This window comes from Danio aesculapii, chromosome 8, assembly GCF_903798145.1.
Source record: "Danio aesculapii chromosome 8, fDanAes4.1, whole genome shotgun sequence".
NCBI classification, from domain to species: domain Eukaryota; kingdom Metazoa; phylum Chordata; class Actinopteri; order Cypriniformes; family Danionidae; genus Danio; species Danio aesculapii.
Genome location: NC_079442.1, coordinates 23,318,972 through 23,343,458, shown reverse-complemented (window position 1 = coordinate 23,343,458; position 24,487 = coordinate 23,318,972). Strand labels below are relative to the sequence as shown.

Sequence of the window (24,487 nt, the reverse complement as noted above, 5' to 3'; positions counted from 1 at the left end):
AAAGGCCACATCCTTTGTTTTGGATTTACATGTAAGCATGCCAAATATAATATTTTCACACAACAGATTTGTCAAGCTGAACTAAGGCTGCTTCATATGTCATGTATAGAAGTACTGTACAGCATGATCACAGCATGATCTTTTTGTCTGTGTTAATCTTCATGTTTATCATGCTATCATAATTGTTTAATGTTTATCTATGCTGTAAGTAGATGATTTGTTAAATACAACCATTAAAAATGTGTAATATTAATTACTAATATTTAATGTGTAATGTTAATTGTTAACAAATGCTTAATTGTTGCAACACTGTTGATTTTATTCCATTACAGTACATAAGGAACCTAAAATGGTGAGGGATGTGTATTTCTGTTTAAATAAAGGAGTGGGTTAGAAAAGCAGTTAGACATTTTTTGAGTTATTATAAGAAAAAAAAAGGTTATTTGGATAAATCAGATCAAATTTTAATTTGACATAATTTCAGTCTTTGATTGATTAACAAGATTAGACCTAACTTGAACACTATTAGCATTTTTTGGTAGCTTGTTAACTGCTTTGGCATTGCTAGCATTTTCCTGTTATGTTTTACAGTTGCTAGCTACAGTATTTTGCTTAAACATGATATTGTTTAACAAATGCTAGCAGTGATATAGATACTTACTATAGATATAGATTATTAGATAGATATTAATGTTGTTAGCATGTTTTAACTTTTGTACATTGCTAGTATGTTCCTGTTATGTTTTAGATAGTTGTTTACACGTTTTAGCAAATTGTTAGCATGTTTACCTTGTTTACATGCTTTAGCAAGATAGACGAACGTATGGAAGGACGGACGGACGGGCAAGCGGGCGGGCATTTAGGCAGGCAGGCAGATAAAAATAAAAAAACTCATGCTGGGGGTTCAGTGGAAGTATTTAAAATCTTACAGTACATGTGAAAGGGATATTAGCCCTCACTTTTTTTTTTTTGCAGATTACATAGGACCAACCTCAAATGAACTGTTTCATTTGCACATTTTCAGATCTTGTAACATCAGGGCCGGAGTGGGACTCCTTTTCAGCCCTGGAGTTTCAAGCCTTAGACCGGCCCCCATATAGTCACGACTGACTATAATAAAATAGCATCATTTCCAATTTAGTACTTTAGGGAAGATGTATTTAAATCGTTAAAACAATGTAATGTTTAAAAAATATCAAATAAATACAAATATATATTAAGCTATATATACATGAAATAAAAAAAAATTAAATATATTGAATTTTCTAATGACACTATCAAGGAAAGAGCTGCTTTATAACTTAAATTATTTTTCATAAATATGAGAACATTAAAGGGTAGCTAAATCTCCAACACTATTCTTTAAAACATCACAATGTCCTTTTCTGCAATATCTGAATATATATTCTGTGCAAAATTGTTTACAGATATCCAGTCCTTAAACACAAATAAAGAATAAAACCAGTATTGCACTGTTATCTGCCAGACATTTTTAACCACAGTATTACTTAATAAATGGCTTCATGTTTTTCCCCTTTTTAGCTTTCTGATCAAGTTAAGTCAAATTTATTAATGCAGTGAATCATCTGATTTCATGAATTGTCTCAGGGCATTTTTCATTGAGCAGATGTAATATTTTTTAATATTAATAATTCGAATAGTTTTATTCACTCAATGACACCTGCCCATTCTTGTGTGTTAGGCCCATGCTGGTGCTTGGTAACGTTACAGGCCCTGGCTCTTTAATGTTAGCAGCAAAATGGACAAGTGGCTGCTGCTGCTGTAGAGCTACAGTACAAGAAAAAGTTCTGTACATTAACGGTGGTTTGCAGTCATCGTTGTTTTGCTCCTAACTAGCTTAACGTTAACTTACTGGCCGTTTCATCATCTTCATGTGTTGTTGTACACCTTTGCGCTTTTTATGATCTATTTTTCATCTCTCTTGTATCTCTTAACAAATGATTTTGCTGATGAGCAAGGTGCTGCTGTTGGGGAGTAGAATGGTAATTACGTCATTATTAACCTGCAGGCAGCATTTTGCTCACGGGGCTGCGAGAAAATGAATAAAAAGAGTGGAGCTGCGGTACAATAATAATTTTTAAAAAGTGAAGCTTTGGTCAAATAAATAAATAAATAAATGAAAAAAAGTGCGACTGTTGAGAGTCCAGGCAGCTTGGGACACCGGCCCTTGTGGTCAAAAAATGGACCGGCCAACCGGGAATCCTCCCAGTCCTCCTGATTAGCCAATTCGGGCCTGTGTAACATGGTATTGGATAAACTTTGATCCTCAAGTTGGAGAAGATAGCTATGAGCAGCAGCTGGTTATGTTAGAGTAGATCAGCACATCTGATCCTGAGATGGATTGTCCTTGGCCTTACACATCTGGTGTTTTCCTCCCCCTTTAGGATCATATTCAAACTCGGGGATTAAGATGATCTGTGTGCGATTCTGTCGGGGTTTGTGTGCACATATTGGTGCAAGAAAAAAAAGGCTAAGAGTGGTGACTCTCTCTTTTTTTGGTATTATCGCAGGATAGAAATGCTGATATTGCGTCACGACAGTTTAATCTGCCTCGTGTTGAACTGTGTGACGCGTCTGTAGTCTCTGCCAGCAGACACAAACATCTGTGCTCACTGCTAACCAAACGGCTGTGATTTGGAGTTCAAAAGCTCTGGTAGTATCTTTGTGGATCTATATAGCATTATATAATAGATTTGAGTCTTTGTCATTTCAGAGACATGTTCCCAGTTATTAATGTTTCCTTCCAAGGAAGCGGGGGTGTCATTTTTTTCCCACTTTGTTCCAATGAAGGCCTTTTTAAGACTTCCTGGTTGAATCCTGAGTTTTGTTTGAGAGCATGACATGAGAGTGGCTGTGGATGGGCGAGTGCAGACATGAAAACGCTTCAAGGAATTCCTCACTTTCACAGCCTTTGACTGATAAACTGTGTGTTTATTTTGCTGAGACGTGCTTTGGGTTGATAAATAATTGCCAGTTTGATCATTAAAATTGAAAAATGTATCCATTTTGGATCAAATTATATCTAAATCAATCACAGTAGTCCCATATGTCAGTATTTGTTTTCATTAAAGACTTTCTGATGGGAGATTTGTAATGAACTCGGTAGACATCAAAAATATTTATTGTTTAATTTCCGTGTATTGAACATAAACCTTTCAGTGCTCAGGAATTCATTTTACAGGGTCTCCGCGGGCTCTTAAAGTATTAAAAATTAATATTTCAGAGAAATAATTTCAGAGAAATTTAAGACCCTTAAAAGTATTAAAAAGTCTTAAATTATATTTTACATGGTATTAAATTTTGGATCATACAATGTCTAGTTTTATGATAAAGTTTGTCTGAATTTAACCTGCCAATTTTGGAGCCAAGACAACACCGTTATTCCTGCTGTTCTATAGCAAAGACTCTTGAATACACAAGACATGTCACTCATAGTTTTGAATGGGAAAAGTGTAATGGTCAGTATGGCGAATGAAGCCCTACCTTCTAGTACAGGATCATTGATTGTTATAGACTGATGTTTCTCCGGGGGAAAAGCTGGGGGAAACAAGATGTGTGCTTTTACAAAAGTTTGGTGGTCAACAAACGCACTTGAATCTCAGTGAATACTTGATTCACAGACATAAGAATTATATCCACATAAAGCTTGAAATCTAAGTTTTTAAATGAACCAAGTGCACCAATTTGTATGAAACGAACGCGAGGTAGAGTCCGTCCTGTCAAACATCACATCACATGACAGCAAATACTCAAAACGCCCCACAAATTAGTAGACAAAGCGTCGCTGTCATTTCTGAAGGAGATTCCAAGACCAAGTTGTGAATTACTTCAGAAGACCAGCACGATCTGACGAAGCATTATTCAGAGGATGATACTGTGTAACACTGCCATAAATGAGGTTAATGTCGTGATCTCGTTCCTTTCAAGTGCGCATGTGCATTAGCTTGGGCAACCTAAAACTGTTGATTTTCGTTTGTCGATTGTTGATTCCAAATATGTAATGTGATCGTACGCTTAGCAAACAGCTTTGGAGAATTAGATGTTTCCCCATTCAGACAGAATGCCCGAGTATACTACTCGAGAGGCATTTCAAAGATGGCCGCCGAGAGAATTGTCTTGCCTTAAAGGGACATTGTGTGTAGTTTATGAAATCGATCAAATCCTGCTAGATTTAACATCACGTTGCTTTGTTTACTGTAGTAACTATAGCAACGCCATTATTCCTGCTGTTTTATAGCAAAGTCCCTTTAAGGCAAGTCACTTTACGCGGCCATCTTTGAAATGCCTTTCGGGCAGTATGCTCAGGCATTCTGTTTAAATGGGGAATCAACAAATTCTCCAAAATTGCTTGCCAAGCTTAAATTTCATATTAAGAATCACCAATAAAATTAAACAACAACTGTCTCATTAGTTTAATTTCTAAACGTTCAAATCACACAAAATCTGCAGAAGTTCTCTTCTGGTGTGAGCCATCATACAGTCATCAGTCACTCATCATCATCATCATCATCATCATCATCAGAATCCTCAGTCTATTAACGATCGATGATTGGCTCCTGTACTAGAAGGCGGGGCTTTATTCGCCATGTTGACGTTACGCTTTTCCCCATTCAAAACTGTACTATTCTATAGTCTTTGTCTATGGGGCCACCTGCTGGATTAGCATTTTTATTCATTATACTGTATGAATAATGTTTCTTACAATGAGCATTCAGTAAATATACTGTAAGTTAAAATCTCGCCAATGTTACCGGTTAAAACCTAAAGTGGTGATGAGGTCTTAAAATGTATGGAAAGTGTCTTAAAAAAGGTCTTAAAGGGTTATTGAATTTCACTCAGATTCCTGTGTATACCCTGTTTTAAGCAGTCTTTTTTAATACGTTTCCTGTATTCTATCTTTATTGAACACGAATATTCTACATATTTTCTTGTCACTTGTTTTAGCTGTTTCAGCTCTATGTTAATAGGTGCTCTATGTTAATTAACTCTATGTTAATAGGTGTTTAAATGAGTGTGAGTGGATGTTTGTTGGAATGTATGTTTTTGCTGGAAAGATGACCTTGCTTCAAACGTGCAAGTTTCCTGTGGAAAGTTGAGTGTTGTGGTCAAACATCCCTGAACACTTCCTTAATGGCTGATTCAGAGTCACGCTGTCCAGTGGGTTTGTTCCACATGCACCAGTTCCATAGGAAGATTGATGCTTTTGGAAGTCCGGCATTTTTTTATTTACAATTTTTACAATAACAAAATGGTGGTAGTACTGATTTTTTTATTATTATTTTTTTTTGTGGTGATTGTTAACAGAATGTTCACTACCACTGCTCAAATCGTTTTTTCAAAACTATGTAAGGGATAGTAAAATATTTAAGTAGACTATATGATATTATAAGATTTATTTTATTTTAATAAACTTCAGTACCATTATTGTCTGTATGTATTTTTTATAATGTACTGTATCTGAAAGGAGTCTTGTAAGAGTTTTTACCTGACAGTTTAAAACTAAAACAGAAACATTTATTATTATTATTATTATTATTATTATTGTTGTTGTTGTTGTTGTTGTTGTTGTTGTTATTATTGGATGTTTGTTTACATGGCAATAGTATTTTATGCCCTGGAAAGGTTAAAACAGTTTAAAATCATATTGTTGTAAAAGTGTTTGACTAGATTCAGATCTGATTCATTTCAGTTTTTGATGTCTCAATTCTTGATTCAATGGCTATAGATGTAACAGATGCTATTGATATTCAAAGAAATGAACAGCGAAATTGAACAAAAATTGAATTAATGAAATAAAATTAAGAGCCACAGGTCTCTTTATTAAAGTCCTTTCTGATTCAGGTACATTAAAACAAAACCAAATTGATGGGTCAAATCCATACAGTAATTAAACATTTATTTATTTATTTATTATTATTATTATTATTATTATTATTATTATTATTATTATTATTATTATTATTATTATTATTATATTATTATTATTTGTTTATTTACTTATTTATTTTATTATATATTATTAATTTTATGCTGTATTTATTTATTTATTTATTTATTTGTATATATGTATTTATTACATAATATTTATTAGATACTGTATTTATTAATTTATTTCATATTATTAATTACATACTGTATTTATTTATTTATTACATATTATTAATTATATATTGTATTTATTTATTTATTACATATTATTAATTATATACTGTATTTATAAATTTATTTATTACATATTATTAATTATATACTAGATTTTTTTGTTTTTTATTTATTACATATTATTAATTATATGCTTTAATTATATATTGTATTTATTTATTTATTTATATATTTATATATATTATTATTATATTATTATATATTGTATTTTTTATTTATTTATATATATTATTATTATATTATTATATATTGTATTTATTTATTTATTTATTTATTTATTAGTTTTTTTTTATTTACCAGGCCTAATAAGAAAAACCTTCCCAAAGATGGGTTGCAGCTGGAAGGGCATCCGCTGCGTAAAACATGTGCTGGATAAGTAGGCGGTTCATTCTGCTGTGGCGACCCCAGATTAATAAAGGGACTAAGCCGAAAAGAAAATGAATGAATGAATGAATAATGATAACCTGTGCATGCAAAGTTGTTTAATCCATACACACTACAGAAATGTGTGTGGACAGGCAATTAGTGATTCTTTACAAAATGGCATCATCAGTTACAGGCCTGGTGTACATTTTAGGATTGTTGGATAATGTTGCCATCTGAATGCAAAACATTTTAAAAGCATATTTGTTGTATGCCCTGATGTCCACAGTTGCAGCAAACACTATAAAATATGTGGGAAATCTTTTATTTTGAGAAATTACTTTCAATGCAAAGTATCTTAAAGTAAAGTAAATATACAGTTTTATATTTACTCCAGTCTTCAGCGTCGTATGATGATTCTTACATGCTTATTTGGTTTAGAAGAAACATTCCTTATTATTACCACTATATAAAAGAGTTCCGTCGCTTAATATAATGTGAAAACTGTGGCCGTTTTTTCTCCTTCAAGAAAAAGTCTCAGCGACTTAATGAAAAAGATGTTGAACACTTGTTTCTAACATGCAGGAAATGACATCAGGATATTTGTATGGATGTCTTGGTATGAAACATATCCCATTTCCACAGTCCATGCGGCTTTGGTGTTAGCCACAGGAATTGTTTTGCTCATAAGCTCAATGCTAGCTGCTAATCTCAAAGTAACACGCGCTGCCCTTTGGCACGGCTCTTCCTTCAAAATCCAGACCTCTCCATCTCGCTCTGTAATCCTCTACCTCTTTATTTGTTCAGCCTCTGTCTATTATTCTGTCGTTTTAAGCAGGCTTCATGCCAGGCAACTCAGCAGGGCTGTCTCTGGGTTTCCGGAGTCCTCTTTTTCCTGTTTCTCTCTTAGTGAAGGGATTTGAGTGGCTTCCGTTTTTGTCCAATCCTGATGTCCTCATACACGCGTCTTCTAAGCCTTATATAAATCAATTGAAATATGGGACACTTGTTGTTTTGCTGTGGAGCTCTCTTTTCAATTTTCCATCAACACTTTTATAGTCTTTCGGGGTATTTGTGTAAATCACCGTGTTTCTGGATGTATTATAAGTTGTTGTTTTGCACTGTTGATTTGGATGGCAGTGAGTGAACAGCTGGTTGTCTTGTTGGTGTCATGGAGTAGAAACTAGATGTGAAAATTCAAGGCTTCTTAATATTTCTTTTCTTAGCCATTTCTTAGCCACATAGTTTAAATAATGTGTCAAAAATAACGTCTGTGAATTTAGAATTTAAATATTTTAAAAATGTTAATAAATGTATTTTAGTGTATTAATAAATTCTAAGTGTTATGGAAACAACAAGAGCAGTATGGAAAATGTGCAGGTATTTTATTGCAGTTCTAATTATTTAACAAAAGGTGGCTGCTTTGCCAAACTGACGGCAAACTGTGCAAAACTTCGCTTCATATTTTTCGTCGTGTTGTACCCACATAAATGTCTGCTTCCAAGACCTTAACCTCATAATTTAATGTTGCTGCCATGTTGCTGTCTCTTCGCTGTACTGGTTGTTACCAACTTACGGACAAAAATAACATTCTCACAACATATAATCAGATAAGAGGAACCAAAAAGCAATATGGTGTTTATGACATCACACAGAGAAGGTAGTGTTACGTCGTTTTGGGTGTTAATATTAAACTAAGGTTGTATTGACAAAACATATAATAGTTTCATGTGTGATCAATGGATGTTGAAAGAAACAACTGAAAACCAAATATCACTGCAATTATTTATTGTGCACACTTCCAGTGAAAATATATTGTACAGTGAAAGAAAAATATATAAATGATAAATTGCCTGTTGGAGGAGAGGTGGGGGGTTAATAATTCTGACTTCAACTGTATATGGTGAATAATCCCAGAATTTCCTGCATGACACTTCATATTTGTGCTTTTTTACATTATTATGTTTTTTTTTTTTGTTTTGTTTATATATATTTTTTCTCTTGAGTTAAGCACATTCAAGTTTTATGTTACATCTATTGTTGATAAATAAGGTTTATTGCATTACTTTAATCTTATGTGTGTAACCATGATGGTGTTTAGTAGTTTGAATGACACTGAGCGTCTTCTATATATTTGTTTGCTTCTTAGCTTGTGGGAAAAGTTGTTTGTGATGAACTTTGGGTCATCGTATGACTTTCTCATTCACACGTGCTTATGGTTGTTTTTATATGTGTGTGCAAGCTTATGGTTGTTTTTTTATGTGTGTACGTGCTTATGGTTGTTTTTTTATGTGTGTGCTTGCTTATGGTTGTTTTTTGTTTTGTTTTTTCTTAAAAAGTTATGTTGTGCAGACAATAGTACTTCAATACATTGGTGCATGACAAAAAATAATGAAATACAGTAATTTACCAAAAATTTTAGACATTTATTTTTTGTTCCTACCGTGTTTTATTGGATGCTTTTTATAAGACTGTTATGATGCGTTTAACGGTCATCATAATCTTAAATCCTTGAACGTTTTGAAATATTTAGATTTTTTTTTAAACATATGAACATTTATATGCATTTATGAATATATATCAACTTTGCATGGAATTTCAAAAAAACAAATTACCGCTTATGTGAGGTATTCATAATGCAGTGTCTATGGAACTGTAAATTTGACATTATTCTCTCCTCTGACTGCCATTATCCATCTGACACAATTTTTTCCCTTTTTCTGAAAGTCTTAATAACACCATTGTGGAGTTTTTCTTTTAATATTTCAGCAAATAGGATTGTGAAAAAAAATATTTGTTGCATTCTCCCATTTACTGCACTCTAATTTTACCCAACTACGACGTCTTCCGCTACTGAGAAACCCTAAAATGTGAAAAGGGGCTATGGTTAAATTCTGGCAACCACAGCTGCCTTTTTTACCATCAATTCTATAGATTTTTTTCACAGTGCAGAAAAAGTACCAAAAAGTAAATAAATAGGTAAAATATAATAAAAAAGATATCAAATAAACAGAACTGTTCAAATTCAAATTTATCTCTCATACTTGACCCCAGTCTGCAGTAAATGTTGTGTTTTGCTAGTATTAATTGTATTGGACTTTTATTTTGGGTGGGGGTTTGGATTTAGGTGTTTTATTTGGTTTTATTTGGGTTTTTATTTTGACTTATATTCTGGATAATTCAATATTGATTTACACCTTTACACCGATATTGATACACACATTTACACCTACCTAATTTTAAATATTAATAGTTCTTGACCCCAGTGAGCTACAAACAAAAATTAGGTATCATTGGAAAGAAGACACTTTGAAATTTACTATGTTCCAAAAAAGTGGTAAAGAGTTTTATTGTATTTTTAGTGGTAAAAAGTTTACATTATGAAGTAATGAGAAAGAAAAAAAATGTATTGTGTTATTTTTTTTCCATATACAAATATATGAAAACACTCATATAATAACCTAGAAAAAATATGCCTTGAAAGCCAAATGTCTCACGAGTCATGACTTTATATTTCAAATTTGATGCAGAAAGCATGCAAAACAAGATTTCTGCAAAAGTTTTCTGAGACTATATTGGTGTTCTTCTTTCCCTCACTGTCAGAAGCATTTTCTCAAAAATTACCTTCCCAAACTAAAACAGTAACAGTTGCTGAATAATTTGGTCTACATTCTCAGTTTAGATATTGTTGGAAAGAAGACAGTTATAGATGCTTAATTACATTTTAAATGCACAATGTTTTGTTATTAAATTTGTTCTGACTACTGAAAATGTATTAACATCACAAGTTTAAATGCACAGAGCAAGAGCTGTGGGGGATCAGTGGGAGTAGATTTCAGTATTGATACACCGTGTGTGTGCATGTGTGTTTTGTGTGTGTGTGTGTGTGTGTGTGTGTGTGTGTGTGTGTGTGTGTGTGTGTGTGTGTGTGTGTGTGTGTGTGTGTGTGTGTATGTCCACAGAGCTGTATATAGCGTCAGACTTTGTTTTAGTTTAGTTGATCAGCACAGCAGATAAGACAGACACATAGTCGATACGCTTGCGTCTGGACGTCTCACCAGTGCTGAGCTGTTCACAGACTGCAGGAAATGAATGACGGGCTTTAGACGACTTACTCTACAAATACAGACAGAGAGAGAGAGATAACTCAAAATTGTCAGGACAGTCTATGAGGATTCATCATGTCTCAAATCACTGCAGTCTGTGAATCACTACTGATGTACAGTATAGAGTGACGGTGTCATTTTTCCTGGATAATTTTGATACACTGGAAACAATAAGAGAGCTTATTATGAGTTCTCTGGATTTGTCATTAAAAGGTACATTATTTGAGTACAATGTTAATTTGTGTTTTATTCTATAAACTAGTGATAATGTGTCTTCAAAATTTCAGATTAGAATATTATTAATTACAGTATTTAACATGCAAAAATGATCAATGGTGACACTTTACAATGAATTTCTGTAGGTTAATGGATTTACTAAAATAAACAAGCAAGGAACATTATATTTATCACAGTATTTTTTAATCTTTGTTAACATATGTTCTTTGTTCGTTCTTGTTAACTCACGATTCATTAACTAATGTTAACCATCATTTGATGTAAACTAAACTGTATTGTTCAGTATTGTTTATTTTTTGCTCATATTATTAAATACATTAACATCTATTAATCTAACCTTCTTTGTGGATCGAAGTTGTAGGTCTTATTCTCTGTCCTGGCATACTGCAACAAATCCTGGGTTCCAAACTATACCTTCTTGTTGTCCCAGCACAAATCAATTAAGTTAACTTTATTGTTTTTCTATATTTAAGCAAACTGAACATAAAATAATTAAGTTGTTTTGCAAAAAACTCAAGAATTGTGTTGATTCAGCTCATTTTAAATAAGTAGTTTGAACAAGCATCAAAAGGTATTCAGGAATTGAAGATGGCAACCAGGAGGTGACAAGGAGAATACAATGTAGATTTCTCATAGTTTATATAGCTGAATTACAAATGTGTATATATACATATTATGTGTATACACCACTCTAAAAATGTTGTTTTGACCAAACAAAAAAATTAACGCAACAGTTTGCATCAATATGTTCAAGTTACAACATCTAGCAAAATGAAGTTCAGACAACAAACTTTATTATGTTAGCCAAATGACAAAAACATGTACTGTGCCATATAAACAGTATAAAAAATAACAAAAAAATACAAAACAACTCCATTAGTGTGGAGAAATTATGGAGTTATCAACCCAATTTCTTTGGGTTGCTACAAGTTAAATATTGTTAATATTATTACTAATTGACAGATATATTTACCTTTAAATTAGCCGCATTTTAAATTGATGTAATTATCAATATTTTCCTGTTTTGATAACGTAATAAAATTATTCGGCAACATAGAAGTTTTAATGTAATCAACAATTTAGAATTTTAAAGTCACAACAATGTTTTAAACTATGCAGTGGTAACAGACCTCTTGAGTTATTGAGTTATTTTTTAATGTAAAATCTGAGAATCATGGGATGATTTTGACCTATCGCTCTAAATTTTAATACTCTTATTATATTTTTTTTGATGACACATTAAAAGAAGTTTATAAAATATATAAAACAAAAAAGTTACATTTTGCTTAAAAAACAAACCTGTTAATGGCAAACCCAAAGAACTGAGCCTGTATTATTTCTTGATTCATATTAATGTCAAAGCTAGTTTATTGACAGGATGTTTTTTTGCCTCACTTGAATTTTGAGCATGATTGTATTACTTGGACTTGTGCAGAGGGTGCAATTGAGGCGAATTCTATGTGTTCGTAACAAACGTAGTGTCCATTCTGCATCATTCGTGTCACCATGTGGAAATTCGCCACTATTCGCTCATTGGCATTGACTTTGTATGTAATCTCCTTTGCATTTGGTGTGAACCCATCATTAAAGTATGTGGTCCTTGCATTGAACTGAAAAGCAGACTTTTCAATTTTCCATTACCCATTTGCATAAGTACAGTTGTTTTATACATCGAGGCTGTAAAAAGAGCATTTGCATGCCTCCATCTCAGCAGCTGCTGCTCATTTTTAAATCTGAACATGCTCGATATATTAAAATGGCATCACTAATGCGGCTATTCATCCATGTAGTCCTTAATCCTCATCAATGGTAATTAAAACAAGAACAATGGTGTTGAATTATTCATTGCTATTGGAGTGATTAAGAGGTATTAGTTTCCGCTCAATGGGGTCCTGTCGGGCTTCTCCTAAATGGACTGCTTTGATTTCAGTTTCAGATTTCCGCCAGCGTTTCTAACTTTCATATCATCCTTTCACTGCCAGTAAAAGAGGGTCCCCGTCAGGACAGAGGCACTATTGGAGTCCACTGGTCTTTCATTGTTCATTAGCTCATTGTGTCAGGCTGGAGGAATAATAAAGACATGACTCGACTTCCCCCATTAAACTGTTTCTCTTGGTTAGCATGAGTGTGATTCCCTGGAGGTGTGGGATATATATGAACACTGTCACAATAGCAAGCAGGTCAAATGAAGAAAATGTTGGCTCAAGTTGCTAAAAAAATGAGCGCTCTCAAACAAAGGCAATTAATTAGATTTTTTTTACATAAAATAAACCATTATAACTGACTTTTAGCACTCATTTGATGCTGTAGATTTACGTATTTAACACATACGCAACATTGACTTGATACTGGTTATTCTAATTCACATCACCTCTACTTTACAGTACTTTAAATAATCAGATTGCTAGTTAAAGTTAGTTTAACAGTTCTTTTTTTTTTTTATTTATTTTTTTTTTTACATACATGTGATATACACTTATCGGCCACTTTATTAGGTACACCTGTCACCTAGACCAGTATTTCCCAACCCTGTTCCTGGAGGCACACCAACAGTACATATTTTGGTTGTCTCCCTTATCTGACCCATTAACTTCAGATTTTGGAGTCTCCTGTTATGTCAGGTGTGGTTGATTAGGGAAAGATTGAAAATGTGTACCGTTGGTGTGCCTTCAGGAACAGAGTTGGAAAACACTGACCTAGACAACTCAATGCATTTAGGCATTTATACATGGTCAAGACGATCTGCTGCAGTTCAATCAGAGCATCACAATGAGGAAGAAAGGTGATTTAAGTGACCTTGAACGTGGCATGGTTGTTGGTGCCAGACAGGCTGGTCTGAATATTTCAGAAACTGCTGATCTACTGGGATTTACATGCGTAACCATCTCTAGGATTTACAGAGGAAAAAAAACAGAAAGTATCCAGTGAGGAGCAGTTCAGTGGGTGCAAATGCCTTGTTGATGCCAGAGGTCAGAGGAGAATGGCCAGACTGGTTCCAGCTGATAGAAAGGCAACAGTAACTCAAATTACCACTTGTTACTATCGAGGTATGCAGAAGAGCATCTCTGAATGCACAATACATTAAACCTTGAAACAGATGGGCTACAGCTGCAGAAGACCACACCGGGGGCCACTCCTGTCAGCTAAGAACAGGAAACTGTGATTACAATTCGCACAGGCTCACCAAAATTGGACAATAGAAGATTGGAAAAACATTGCCTGGTCTAATGAGTCTCGATTTCTGCTGCGATATTCAAATGGTAGGGTCAGAATTTGTGCTAGTGACATAATATAAATAATAAAACGGTTAAAATAATAACATCCAATCCATCTTCATTGTCGGAGGATAAAAATACAATTCAGAGATTGATACAATTCAATCTCTGCATTTTACTACACACATTTTGAATAATTCAGCTGTGGCGTCATGCATTAATGATGAACAGGAGGCTTAATTGAGGCTGTGATTTAGAGAGATGGCAGATAATGTTTCCAAGAATAAATTGGAAATGGGTGATGAATTCCTAAAGGCTTCGGTTGTCTTCGCTTGGCAGACTTTCACTGTTGCTTTTAATTATACGTCAAAATCCTTATTGCAAAAAAGCAGAAAGCTCAGGCAGTGATGAGTCTTTCTGGCTAAGGTTTCAGTCCTCTATTTGGATTACATTTAGAGATACAAGATGAACGAGACTGCTGAACTGACGGATGTATTGATTATTTCAGGCACTTAAGATGGAAAGCTTGACCTGTTTTGGCATGTTTGCAACTTTCAGGGGATAAAAATTAAATTATGCATTAATATTATATTGACCTATTGTGTATTACATGCATTCTGAGCTGTTGATATGGTTTTAAAGCTAATAAATTCTTATTCGCTTGTTAAGTTGTGACATGCAATACTGTTTCTAGATACAAAGCTCGACTCATTTAAATTCTCAATAGCCATTTATGAACACTTTATACTCATATCATACATCAAAAGCAAATCTTTTCTAAAATCGTGATGTTAACTTCAGCCTCCGGTACTTGCTGCCTCCAGACACCAATATTTTAACAATTTATAATAAAATATAAATTACATCTCTGACTATCTGAGATTTTGCATGGATATAAACATTGCAATCATGTTTTTTTTAATAGTATTACCTCACAAAGTGATCATCCAGTATGTAAATACTATTTGTTGTTCATTTTGGACCCTGAAAAATGAACCAAGAATAAAAAAGTGTAATTATTTATAAATCGTCCACTGTTGTTGAACACAAAAGAAGATATTTTGAAGAATGTTGGAAATCAGCAGCTATTGACATCCACAATAGGAGCGAAAATACTATGGAACTCAATGGTTGCTGCTTTCCAACATTCTTCATTTGTGTTCAACAGAAGAAAGAAACTCAAACAAGTTTTGAAAAAGTGGAGAATGAGTAAACAGAATTTTCCTTCTCGGGTGTACTGTTGCTTTAACAAGCGGATATTACACTTGTTAGTCAAGTATGACACTCTGACCTGTCTGTATTCTTCATTTGCAGACATCCCGTTTAGTGGGACTCCACCTCCAGCTTATGTTTATGATGGCGATCGAGGGGACGACCAGCGTTTGCAGTCTGACATTGTGTCCTACTCTGACGACCCTCTGTTCTCTCCTCGCCTTCACCCGAAGGGCCGAAGCATTAGAGAGACTCCTTCTTCTGGGTCCCCAGAGTCTACTAAATCAGTAAGATACTAGCTTTGACCTTTATAAAGTCTTAGGGCCAGATTTACTGAATAGGGCAAATAAAAGTGAGTATAAAAAAAGTGTAAAAGAAGTGTAAAATTCTGCGGGTGGTTCTGCTGACATATGAAAATCTTAATAAACTTTTTTGTTAATAATGAAAGTATTATGAGAAATCCAAACTGGTGATTGACCACAAGTGTTGCGTTCCTATTTGCTCATATAGCAAAGTCAACAATAGATATTCTTTGACTTTACAAATAAGGAAAAACAAAGTATCATGGATTTTAAATATGGGGCCCACATATGTAACCCTGCACCCAGTCTTATGTTGCGCAGGTATGTTCTTGTCAATAGCCAAAAATACATTGCATGGGTCAAAATTCAATTAAAAAAATGCCAAAATGTTATGCAAAAAATCACTAAAAGATTAAGTAAAGACCATGTTCTATGAATACATTTTGTAAATGTGCTATTGTGAATATATTAAAACTCAATTTATGATTAGTATTTTGCATTTAGACAGCTTTAAAGGTGATTTTTTCCCCCAGATTTTCAAATAGCTGTATCTCAAACCAGGTCATCATATTAGGGGATGTATAAATAAAAGAATAACAAAATGAGACTTATGACTGGTTTTGTGGTCCAAGGTCACCTTTATGAATGTAAATGTACTAGTGCTGTCAAAAGATTAATAGTGATTAATCACATCTAAAATATAAGTTTGTTTTTGCATACTAAATATATGTGTACTGTCTATTTATTATGTGTATATATAAATAAAAACACTTACAATAAAATAAATATTTCAATGAATGTTGATATTATTGCTGTATTAAACATAACTTATTTATAAATATAAACATTTATAAAAATGTTTTAATAAATTTTAAATGTTTTTTTTATTTTATATATTTATAAACAAACAGAACAAATATACATTCATGCATGTATTTATATACAAAATATACATAAACAGCGCACTCACAAATATTATGTAATCACAACTTTTTATTTTGAATGCAATTAATTGTTTTACAGAAGCAAAATGGACATTTAAAATGTAATTTTTTGGGGGGGGAAATGTTAATAAAATTTTGGGCAGCAACATGGTGCAGTGGGTAGCAAGAAGGTTGCTGGTTCGAGCCTTGGCTGGGTCAATTGGCATTTTTGTGTGCAGTTTGCATGTTCTCCCCGTGTTCGCATGGATTTCCTCTGGGTGCTCCGGTTTCCCCCACAGTCCAAAGACATGCGCTATAGGTGAATTGGGTAAGCTAAATTGTTCGTAGTGTATGTGTGTGAATGAGAGTGTATGGGTGTTTCCCAGTACTGGGTTGCAGCTGGAAGGGCATCCGTTGCGCAAAACATATGCTGGATGAGTTGGCGGTTCATTCCGCTGTGGCGACCCCTGATTATTAGGGACTAAGCCGAAAAGAAAATGAATGAATAAAATTTTACAATGTTAACTGTGCAAACAGCATAACTGTCTATGTTATAACATTATTCAATGTTAATTTATTGAATTTTTTACAATAGAGCATTAAAAAAGATTTTTAGTGGAAACTAGAGTCGATGGTGATTCAAAAAATGTGTTTGTTAAACAGAACTTTTGGGGTCAAACAATCATCCAGGCAAACCAAAATGAATAGTCGTAGCTCCTAATGATACACTGAGGTTTTAATAAATGCATTGATCAGTCATCAGGGAACACAGGCATAAATTATGTTTTGCCTGCCCTGTATATGTATATAACATGTATGTAACATGTAATAACATGTATGTACAGTATATGTTTGATTGGTTTGGTTTTTTGACTCTCAAAGTGCTTTAAGTTATTAAATTGCATTTTATGAATCGCCAGCTACTTCATCTAATTAAGCATCTAATTAAATCTAATGTTCTACTGAAGATAATGATGAAAATGAAATGAGGGTGAGTGAAAGAGCTTATTTTCATTTATGGGGGGACTATGGGTTTTTTCTACTTCAGCTTTTAAGAGTCCTTTAACATTTATGCTTCTGTGTAAATTTGCGTACACTCTGAACTTTTGACCCCTGTATCTCTTATCTTTATTCTTTGGGTTGTCTCATATCAGCATATGGGATTATGTTGTCCATAGCTGACATCTGTAAATCTGTACATGAGCGGATTTGAGGTTTTACAAGGATTTACCCTGCTGAGGAAATTCCTATAGTCTGGTACGGTATGTGTGTTTTTGGCTGAACCCTAAATGCGTTTGTGCTTTTTATCAATCTCTCACCCTGGACATTCCCAGTCGGAACTGGATGCGGAAAAAGGCCTGGAGATGAGGAAATGGGTGTTATCGGGGATCTTGGCCAGTGAAGAGGCCTATCTCAGCCACTTGGAGGCGCTCTTAGTGGTGAGTAATACAGTTTTCCTGGGTCTGTTTTACTGCCAGGTTGCTCACTAATAAGGGTCAGAGGTCAGTATTCTAATACTGCTGAGGTTTGCACATCGCACTCCAGATGGACCCTCTTTGACCCCTTGTTTTTCCTTCACAGCCCATGAAGCCCCTGAAAGCTGCAGCCACCACCTCTCAGCCTATGCTAACCCTCCAGCAGATAGAAACCATTTTCTTCAAAGTGCCTGAGCTTCATGAGATACACAAAGACTTTTATGATGGCCTGTTACCCAGAGTGCAACAGTGGAGCAACCGCCAATGTGTGGGCGACCTCTTTCAGAAACTGGTAAGCTGTGATTTATTATTTGGTCTGTTATAGGGCTGCAACTAATGATTCTTTTAATAATCGATTAATCAGTCGATTATTTTTATGATATATCGGATAAAAAAACAAGAAAAGCATTAATTTCCAACCCTTTATTCTAAAACAGAACCACAATATTAAGAAAGTGCAAACATGTTGCTTCTCGAACATCCCTGAGCTGTTATAATAATAAAATTAAAAACTAACTTAGTAGTTTTGTCCTGTTTTCAATTAAAATATCTAAAAAATATTCAATCATACATACGAGACACATGAAATAGCATAAGAAATTGTCTTGTTTTCTGAAAAAACACCTCTAAATTAAGTGATTATTTGCTTAAACGAGCAAAAATATTTGCCAATGTGGTAAGAAAAATAATCTTAATGAGATATAATCTCAAACAGAAGTTTTATGCATCAAGGACAAACGCTTCGTAATGCTAAAGGTAGAACAAGACTCAGCATTGTGTGTGCAAGTGTGGTGTATTTATAGTCCATGTAATCAGTTTATCCTCTGGCTGTGTGAATGTAATCAATGTAAAACAGGAACAGGTGTGGGTGAGGTGCACAACAGGATTTGTAGTTCGTGTGATGGCAGAATTGTAGTCAGAGTAAAAGTTAAGATTCTCCAGCGATCTGCAGTAGTTTTAGGGATATAAAGCAATAGTGGTATGTTCTGTAGCCAATTAAATAAAAATGTTGCTTAAGGTGGCTAATAATACATTCATTCATTTTCTTTTCGGCTTAGTCCCTTTATTAATCAGGGGTTGCCACAGCGGCATGCCCCGCCAACTTATCCAGCACACGTTTTACACAGCGGATGCCCTTCCGGCTGCAACCCAACACTGGGAAACACCCATACACACTTTTGCTTATTCAATTCACCCATACCGCATGTCTTTGGACTGTGGGGGAAACCGCAGCACCCAGAGGAAAACCACGCCAACACGGGAAGAACATGCAAACTCCACACAGACATGCCAACTGACCCAGCTGTGGCTCAAACCAGCGACCTTCTTGCTGTGAGGGGATGGTGCTACCCACTGCGCCACTGTGGCTAATAATACTGACCTTAAAATGTCAGTTTTTTTAATTAACTTTTATCCTAGCCAACACTTTGTCTAAATAAATACAAATAAAACCCTCAATTTAAATTGGCATGCAAATTTTAGAATCGCTGTCCTACAAAGTATGGTATGAAAATTCTATTAAAAAATATATTATTACAATAAATTATTTGTGTTTTTGAAATATATTCTGTAAGGAAGGAACATATACAATTACACATTGAAGAAATCTGCAACAAATAGCCAATTACCAATATAGTAGTATAGTATAAATGTGAATGTGCATTTTTATGCATTTACAATAAATTTTGTATTAATTTGTTGACTTTACAGCAAAATATGCGAATAATGAAATAAACTGAAACATGACATAAAATCTATTAAATTATTTATTTATTTAAAAGCCACAATTATTTGTCCTGTGAAATTGTTATGATTTTTTCATAAGGGATGTTTAACAGAGCAAGGTCAATCTTTCACAGTTTTAAGAAAGACTTATTTCTTTTAGTTTGGCTAGAATAAAATTATATACAAATATTATTATTATTATTATATTACTTGACCTGCGGCAAGGCAGTGGCGCAGTAGGTAGTGCTGTCGCCTCACAGCAAGAAGGTCGCTGGTTCGAGCCTTGGCAGTTGGCGTTTCTGTGTCGAGTTTGCATATTCTCCCTGCCTTCGCGTGGGTTTCCTCCGGGTGCTCCGGTTTCCCAAACAGTCCAAACGGACCAGACGTGGTACAGGTGAATTGGGCAGGGTAAATTTTCCATAGTGTATGAGTGCGAGTAAGTGTTTATGGATGTTTCCCAGAGATGGGTTGCGGCTGGAAGGGCATCCACTGCATAAAACATGTGCTGGATGAATTGGCGGTTCATTCCGCTGTGGCGACCCCGGATTAATAAAGGGACTCAGCTGAAAAGAAAATGAATGAATGAATGAACTTGACCTGCCTAATTAACTGAACTCCTGAACTCGAATAGTTAAATTAACCTTAAGCCTTTAAACTTTAACTTGAAAATAGTTATTAAAACTATTGCTTAAAAATTTATTGAAAAATGTATTTCTTCATTAAACAGCTCTTGGAAAATAATTATACCAATAATTTTGCTCTCAACTATATATAATATCATAATAAATGGTTTGCTCATACTGCCATATGCTCTGTTATTAAAATGGCTGCTTCTATCAACTAATAATATGCTTGTGTTACTGTTAATCATTATAAGATCTGAATTGTCCCCTCTCTCGCTGCCACATGCACGTGTTTAATTCGAGTAATCCATACATGATGTTTCTGTCAGACCACCGAGAGAGATTTTTGAGAGACGGTTTATAAAGGCAGTCATCATCAAAGCATGTCTCTCTGCTGCTCCCTAAGGAGACGTTCCTTTGATAAGTGCTTTAGTGAGCTTCACGAGCTGCAGCCACATCATTCCATTCAACACAATTAGCTGTGGAAACTGAAACTTTACCCCCGTCTTTATAGATGCCCGCAGGACTTGATGCTCACGCAGATGAAAGCTTTTCAGAGCGCCATGACTGCATGTAAAGCAGACAGGGGGTCCTACTCTGAAATCAGAGGGGCTGCGCTTATAAATGCTGGGCTTGAAAGGTGTTCGGGTGCTGTAACAAGGGGTGTAGATCATGTTTCTGTGCAGTATTGGTTTTTATTTGAATTGCATGTTTTTCCTTAGAATGAAGAGCATTAAAGGCAAAAATCACTTTTATAAGAGGTATAAACACAGTTGTGTGGCAACAGTGTGTGAATATAGCCAGCCTCTAATGGTAAAAATTTATTAAATCAAATCTATTTTTTAGAATCGCACTTTGTAAAAACAGAAAGGCCCAATCCCAACTCTACCCCTTACCCCTTTCCCTCACCCCTCGTTTTGCGTGTTCATGTGAAGGGGTAGGAGTTCTCTTTAGCTTGAAGACATAGGGGTAAGAGGAAGGTCTAGATAACCCTTGAAACAGAGATTTTACAGGACTACACTCGAAACCAAGGGACACGAAAATTTGCCAGAATACACCAGCCACAACGGCAGCATAGCTACACACGGAAGTGTTTTTAGTCATAATTATGAATTTTTACAACAAACATGTGTATGTATTAATACATTCATAACGACGTTCGTGTTTTACCATCATGCTGTTTTAAAAAACGCTAAAATAAAAATTTTCTCATCTCCCATTCCCTTTAAAAGTCAGTTGCGTCACGCAATGGCACATTTGCTATTTACATGACAGACTCCGTAAGTGGAAAAACTGAACGCTTCTCTAGCGAGAAAACAGTTAAACAGACCATCTGCAGCACGAGGATAAAGAATGACCCTCCTCCAATCAGCCTTTACTTTCACTTTCTCTTTCTCTCTTTAGTTTATAAGGAAACAGAGTTGTGCTCACAGACTATGTGACTATGTGTCAAAACTATTTCTAAATTCAGTTCTAATTTCCAGCAAGCCAATAAATGAACAATAATAATGAAGTGTGGTCAAAAAGTTAGATCCAAACACACATGCTGTCATGCCTGACAGGTGGACAAATCTAAAAAAAAATAATTAAAACAAATATAAATATGCATATAATAAATAATACTGCTAATAATAATAACATTATGCAACTGCAAATTGTCATGAATAAACTAAATAAAGCCCCCCGAAATGAAGGCATGGAGGCAGTGGTTTATATATTTATGTAGAATATAATTTTTGTAATATTTTAATCCTTGAATTTGTAAATATATTTGCTTATTGCTGTACATCCTGCGTGTTTTAAGCAATGTGTAAGCGAGATGCTAACGCGCTCTGCGCTGGACTTTAGACCTGCTTTCAGCTGGTCAATTGAACAGTCTGTTTTAGTTCCTCAAAATAACAACGCGCCAACAATGCGCCTCAGCAACACACCTCTTTTCTAGACCGAAACACCCATTTAAACAATGTGGTGCAAAATGGGAAAATTAAGTTTGTATTGGTCTGAAAATAGCAACACGTTGGGGCATACACGTCTTGTGTCTGATTGCGCCGGGTGTATGATAAGGCCCCTAATGTTAGTCCTGTTTTGAATCTGCCACTATGCTGACACATAGGCATTTGTAGCCCCACCCTCTTTTGAAAAGGGTGAATTTTACTCTACTGTTCAAAAGTTAGTCCATTTTTTAAAGGACTTAATAATTTATTTAGCAAAAATGTATTCTGCTGATCAAAACTGAAAGTAAAGCTATTTATTGTGTTACATTTTAAGTACAAATACTGTTTATGGATTTTAAAAATATAACTTTAATAGTTTCCAAATTATTATTACTTTAGTTTATATCTTTTGTGCAATGTAATAATAAAAATATTTCCAGAGTAGCACAGTTACACAACGGTAAATTATATTTTAAAATATGTGAAAATAGAAAGCAACTGTTTGGAACTGCAGGAATTTTCCACAATATTTCAGTTTTTATTTAATTGATTTTATTTTTGGTGACATGGTGGCTCAGTGGTTTGCACTGTTGCCTCACAGCAAGCAGTGTGCTGGTTTGAGCCCCAGCTGGCCCAGTTGGCATTTCTGTGTGGAGTTTGCATGTTCTCCCCGTGTTGGTGTGAGTTTGCTTAGGATGCTTCGATTTCCCCCACAGTCCAAAGACATGTGCTGTAGGTGAATTGGATGAACTAAATTGACCTTAGTGTCTGTGAATGTAAGAATGTGTGTATGGTTCCCAGCACTGGGTTGCAGCTGAAAGGGCCTCTGCTGCCTAAAACATAATCTGGAATAGTTGGCTGTTTATTCCGCTGGCTAACCCTGAAAATTAAAGGGACAAAGCGAAAAGAAAATGAATGAATGATTTCATTGTACAATTTATTGTTAACCAAATTAGAAATAAAACATTTTAAGTAAATAATATTTAACAAATTACAAATTACAATGTGTCGCTTGTAACTTAAACTGCAATATGAATTTGTCTAATAATTGTTATCAGTATATATATTGTAATTTATTTTCGATTTCAATTTTTATTCTTTATTGCATAATAGGCTTCTGTAAATCATCCCTTAAAGGGTCGCATGAAACTTTATTATAATTATATATTTTCACTTCATCATACACATTCTAAGTATAATAAAGCAAATAATCAGAATGCTATGGCATAAAATAATGCAGGATTTCTTTCACCAGTACACTGTAAAAAAACATTGACTCAACTTGTGATTGTAAGGCAACTTGCTGCAGAGCATTTATTAGTTGACTCAGTACTTGGGTATTTGGGTTAAGAGTTGAGTCGACTCGAAAAAGCTGTGGATACAACTTTTTTCTTTTTTTTTTTTTTGCCGTACAAAAAAAGTTGAGTCAGCTTTTTTTACAGTGTATGCAGAAAAACCTGGAGCACACTTGGAATGGAGTGATTTCCGAATTCTGTGAGGAAGAGGGGGGAACTGTTGTCCATTCACAAATGTTGGTGTTTCCTCAGTTAATGTTTGGGTTAGAAACATATCGGCAGGATCTACAGCCTGCCCTGTAGCTGTGAATGCAGAGGTCGTTTGACATAAGCCTCTTCTTTGTAATAAAAAAGCATTGGGGTTGAGTAAGTGTGGCCGGAGGCTGAATTCATTCAGCTTTTATTTGGATTGTTAATCCCACATGGATTAAATTGTTAGCTTTGAATACCTGTGGTTATTATTTGAGGCATTAATGACGTGTAGAACTGGGCATTTTTGCAGCTTATTCCCTTATATTTGTACATTTAGATGTGTTGGAGTTGTGTTTCTATTGCGTCAGTATTTAAGACAACATGCCATACTTAACTTGTGAATGTGTGTGTGTATTTTTGCAGTGGCGTAGTTCTCGTTCAGGGTGTGTGTTTTTGTGGATATGTGTTTAACACAGAGAGGGGTAAATAAACAGGAAATCCCATAGTGAGACACAGTCGCACAGAGTTTTGTGTGGACAGTGAGTCCAGTGTCTGCTCCGTTTCCCAGAAAGCATGATGTCATGGAGGGCTACATGTGTCTGCCCTGGAAACCCACTCAGTGCTGGGCATTCCCTCACCCTCTCCCTCTCCCTGCGGACCGCCAACTCTCACGCCATGGCATTTACTCACACTTAGGCCAGA

General features: G+C 34.7%; 1 protein-coding gene across 1 annotated transcript in view; it reads left to right on the top strand.

Moving 5' to 3' along the window:
• Positions 1-24,487, top strand: part of si:dkey-91m11.5 (PH_BCR_vertebrate and RhoGAP_Bcr domain-containing protein) — a 94,058-nt gene that overhangs the window by 28,679 nt on the left and 40,892 nt on the right. Inside the window, exons 3-5 of the mRNA XM_056463446.1 lie at positions 15,419-15,603; positions 17,876-17,980; positions 18,123-18,308. Coding sequence (XP_056319421.1) covers positions 15,419-15,603; positions 17,876-17,980; positions 18,123-18,308 — 476 coding nt within the window. The remainder of the gene's footprint in view (positions 1-15,418; positions 15,604-17,875; positions 17,981-18,122; positions 18,309-24,487) is intronic.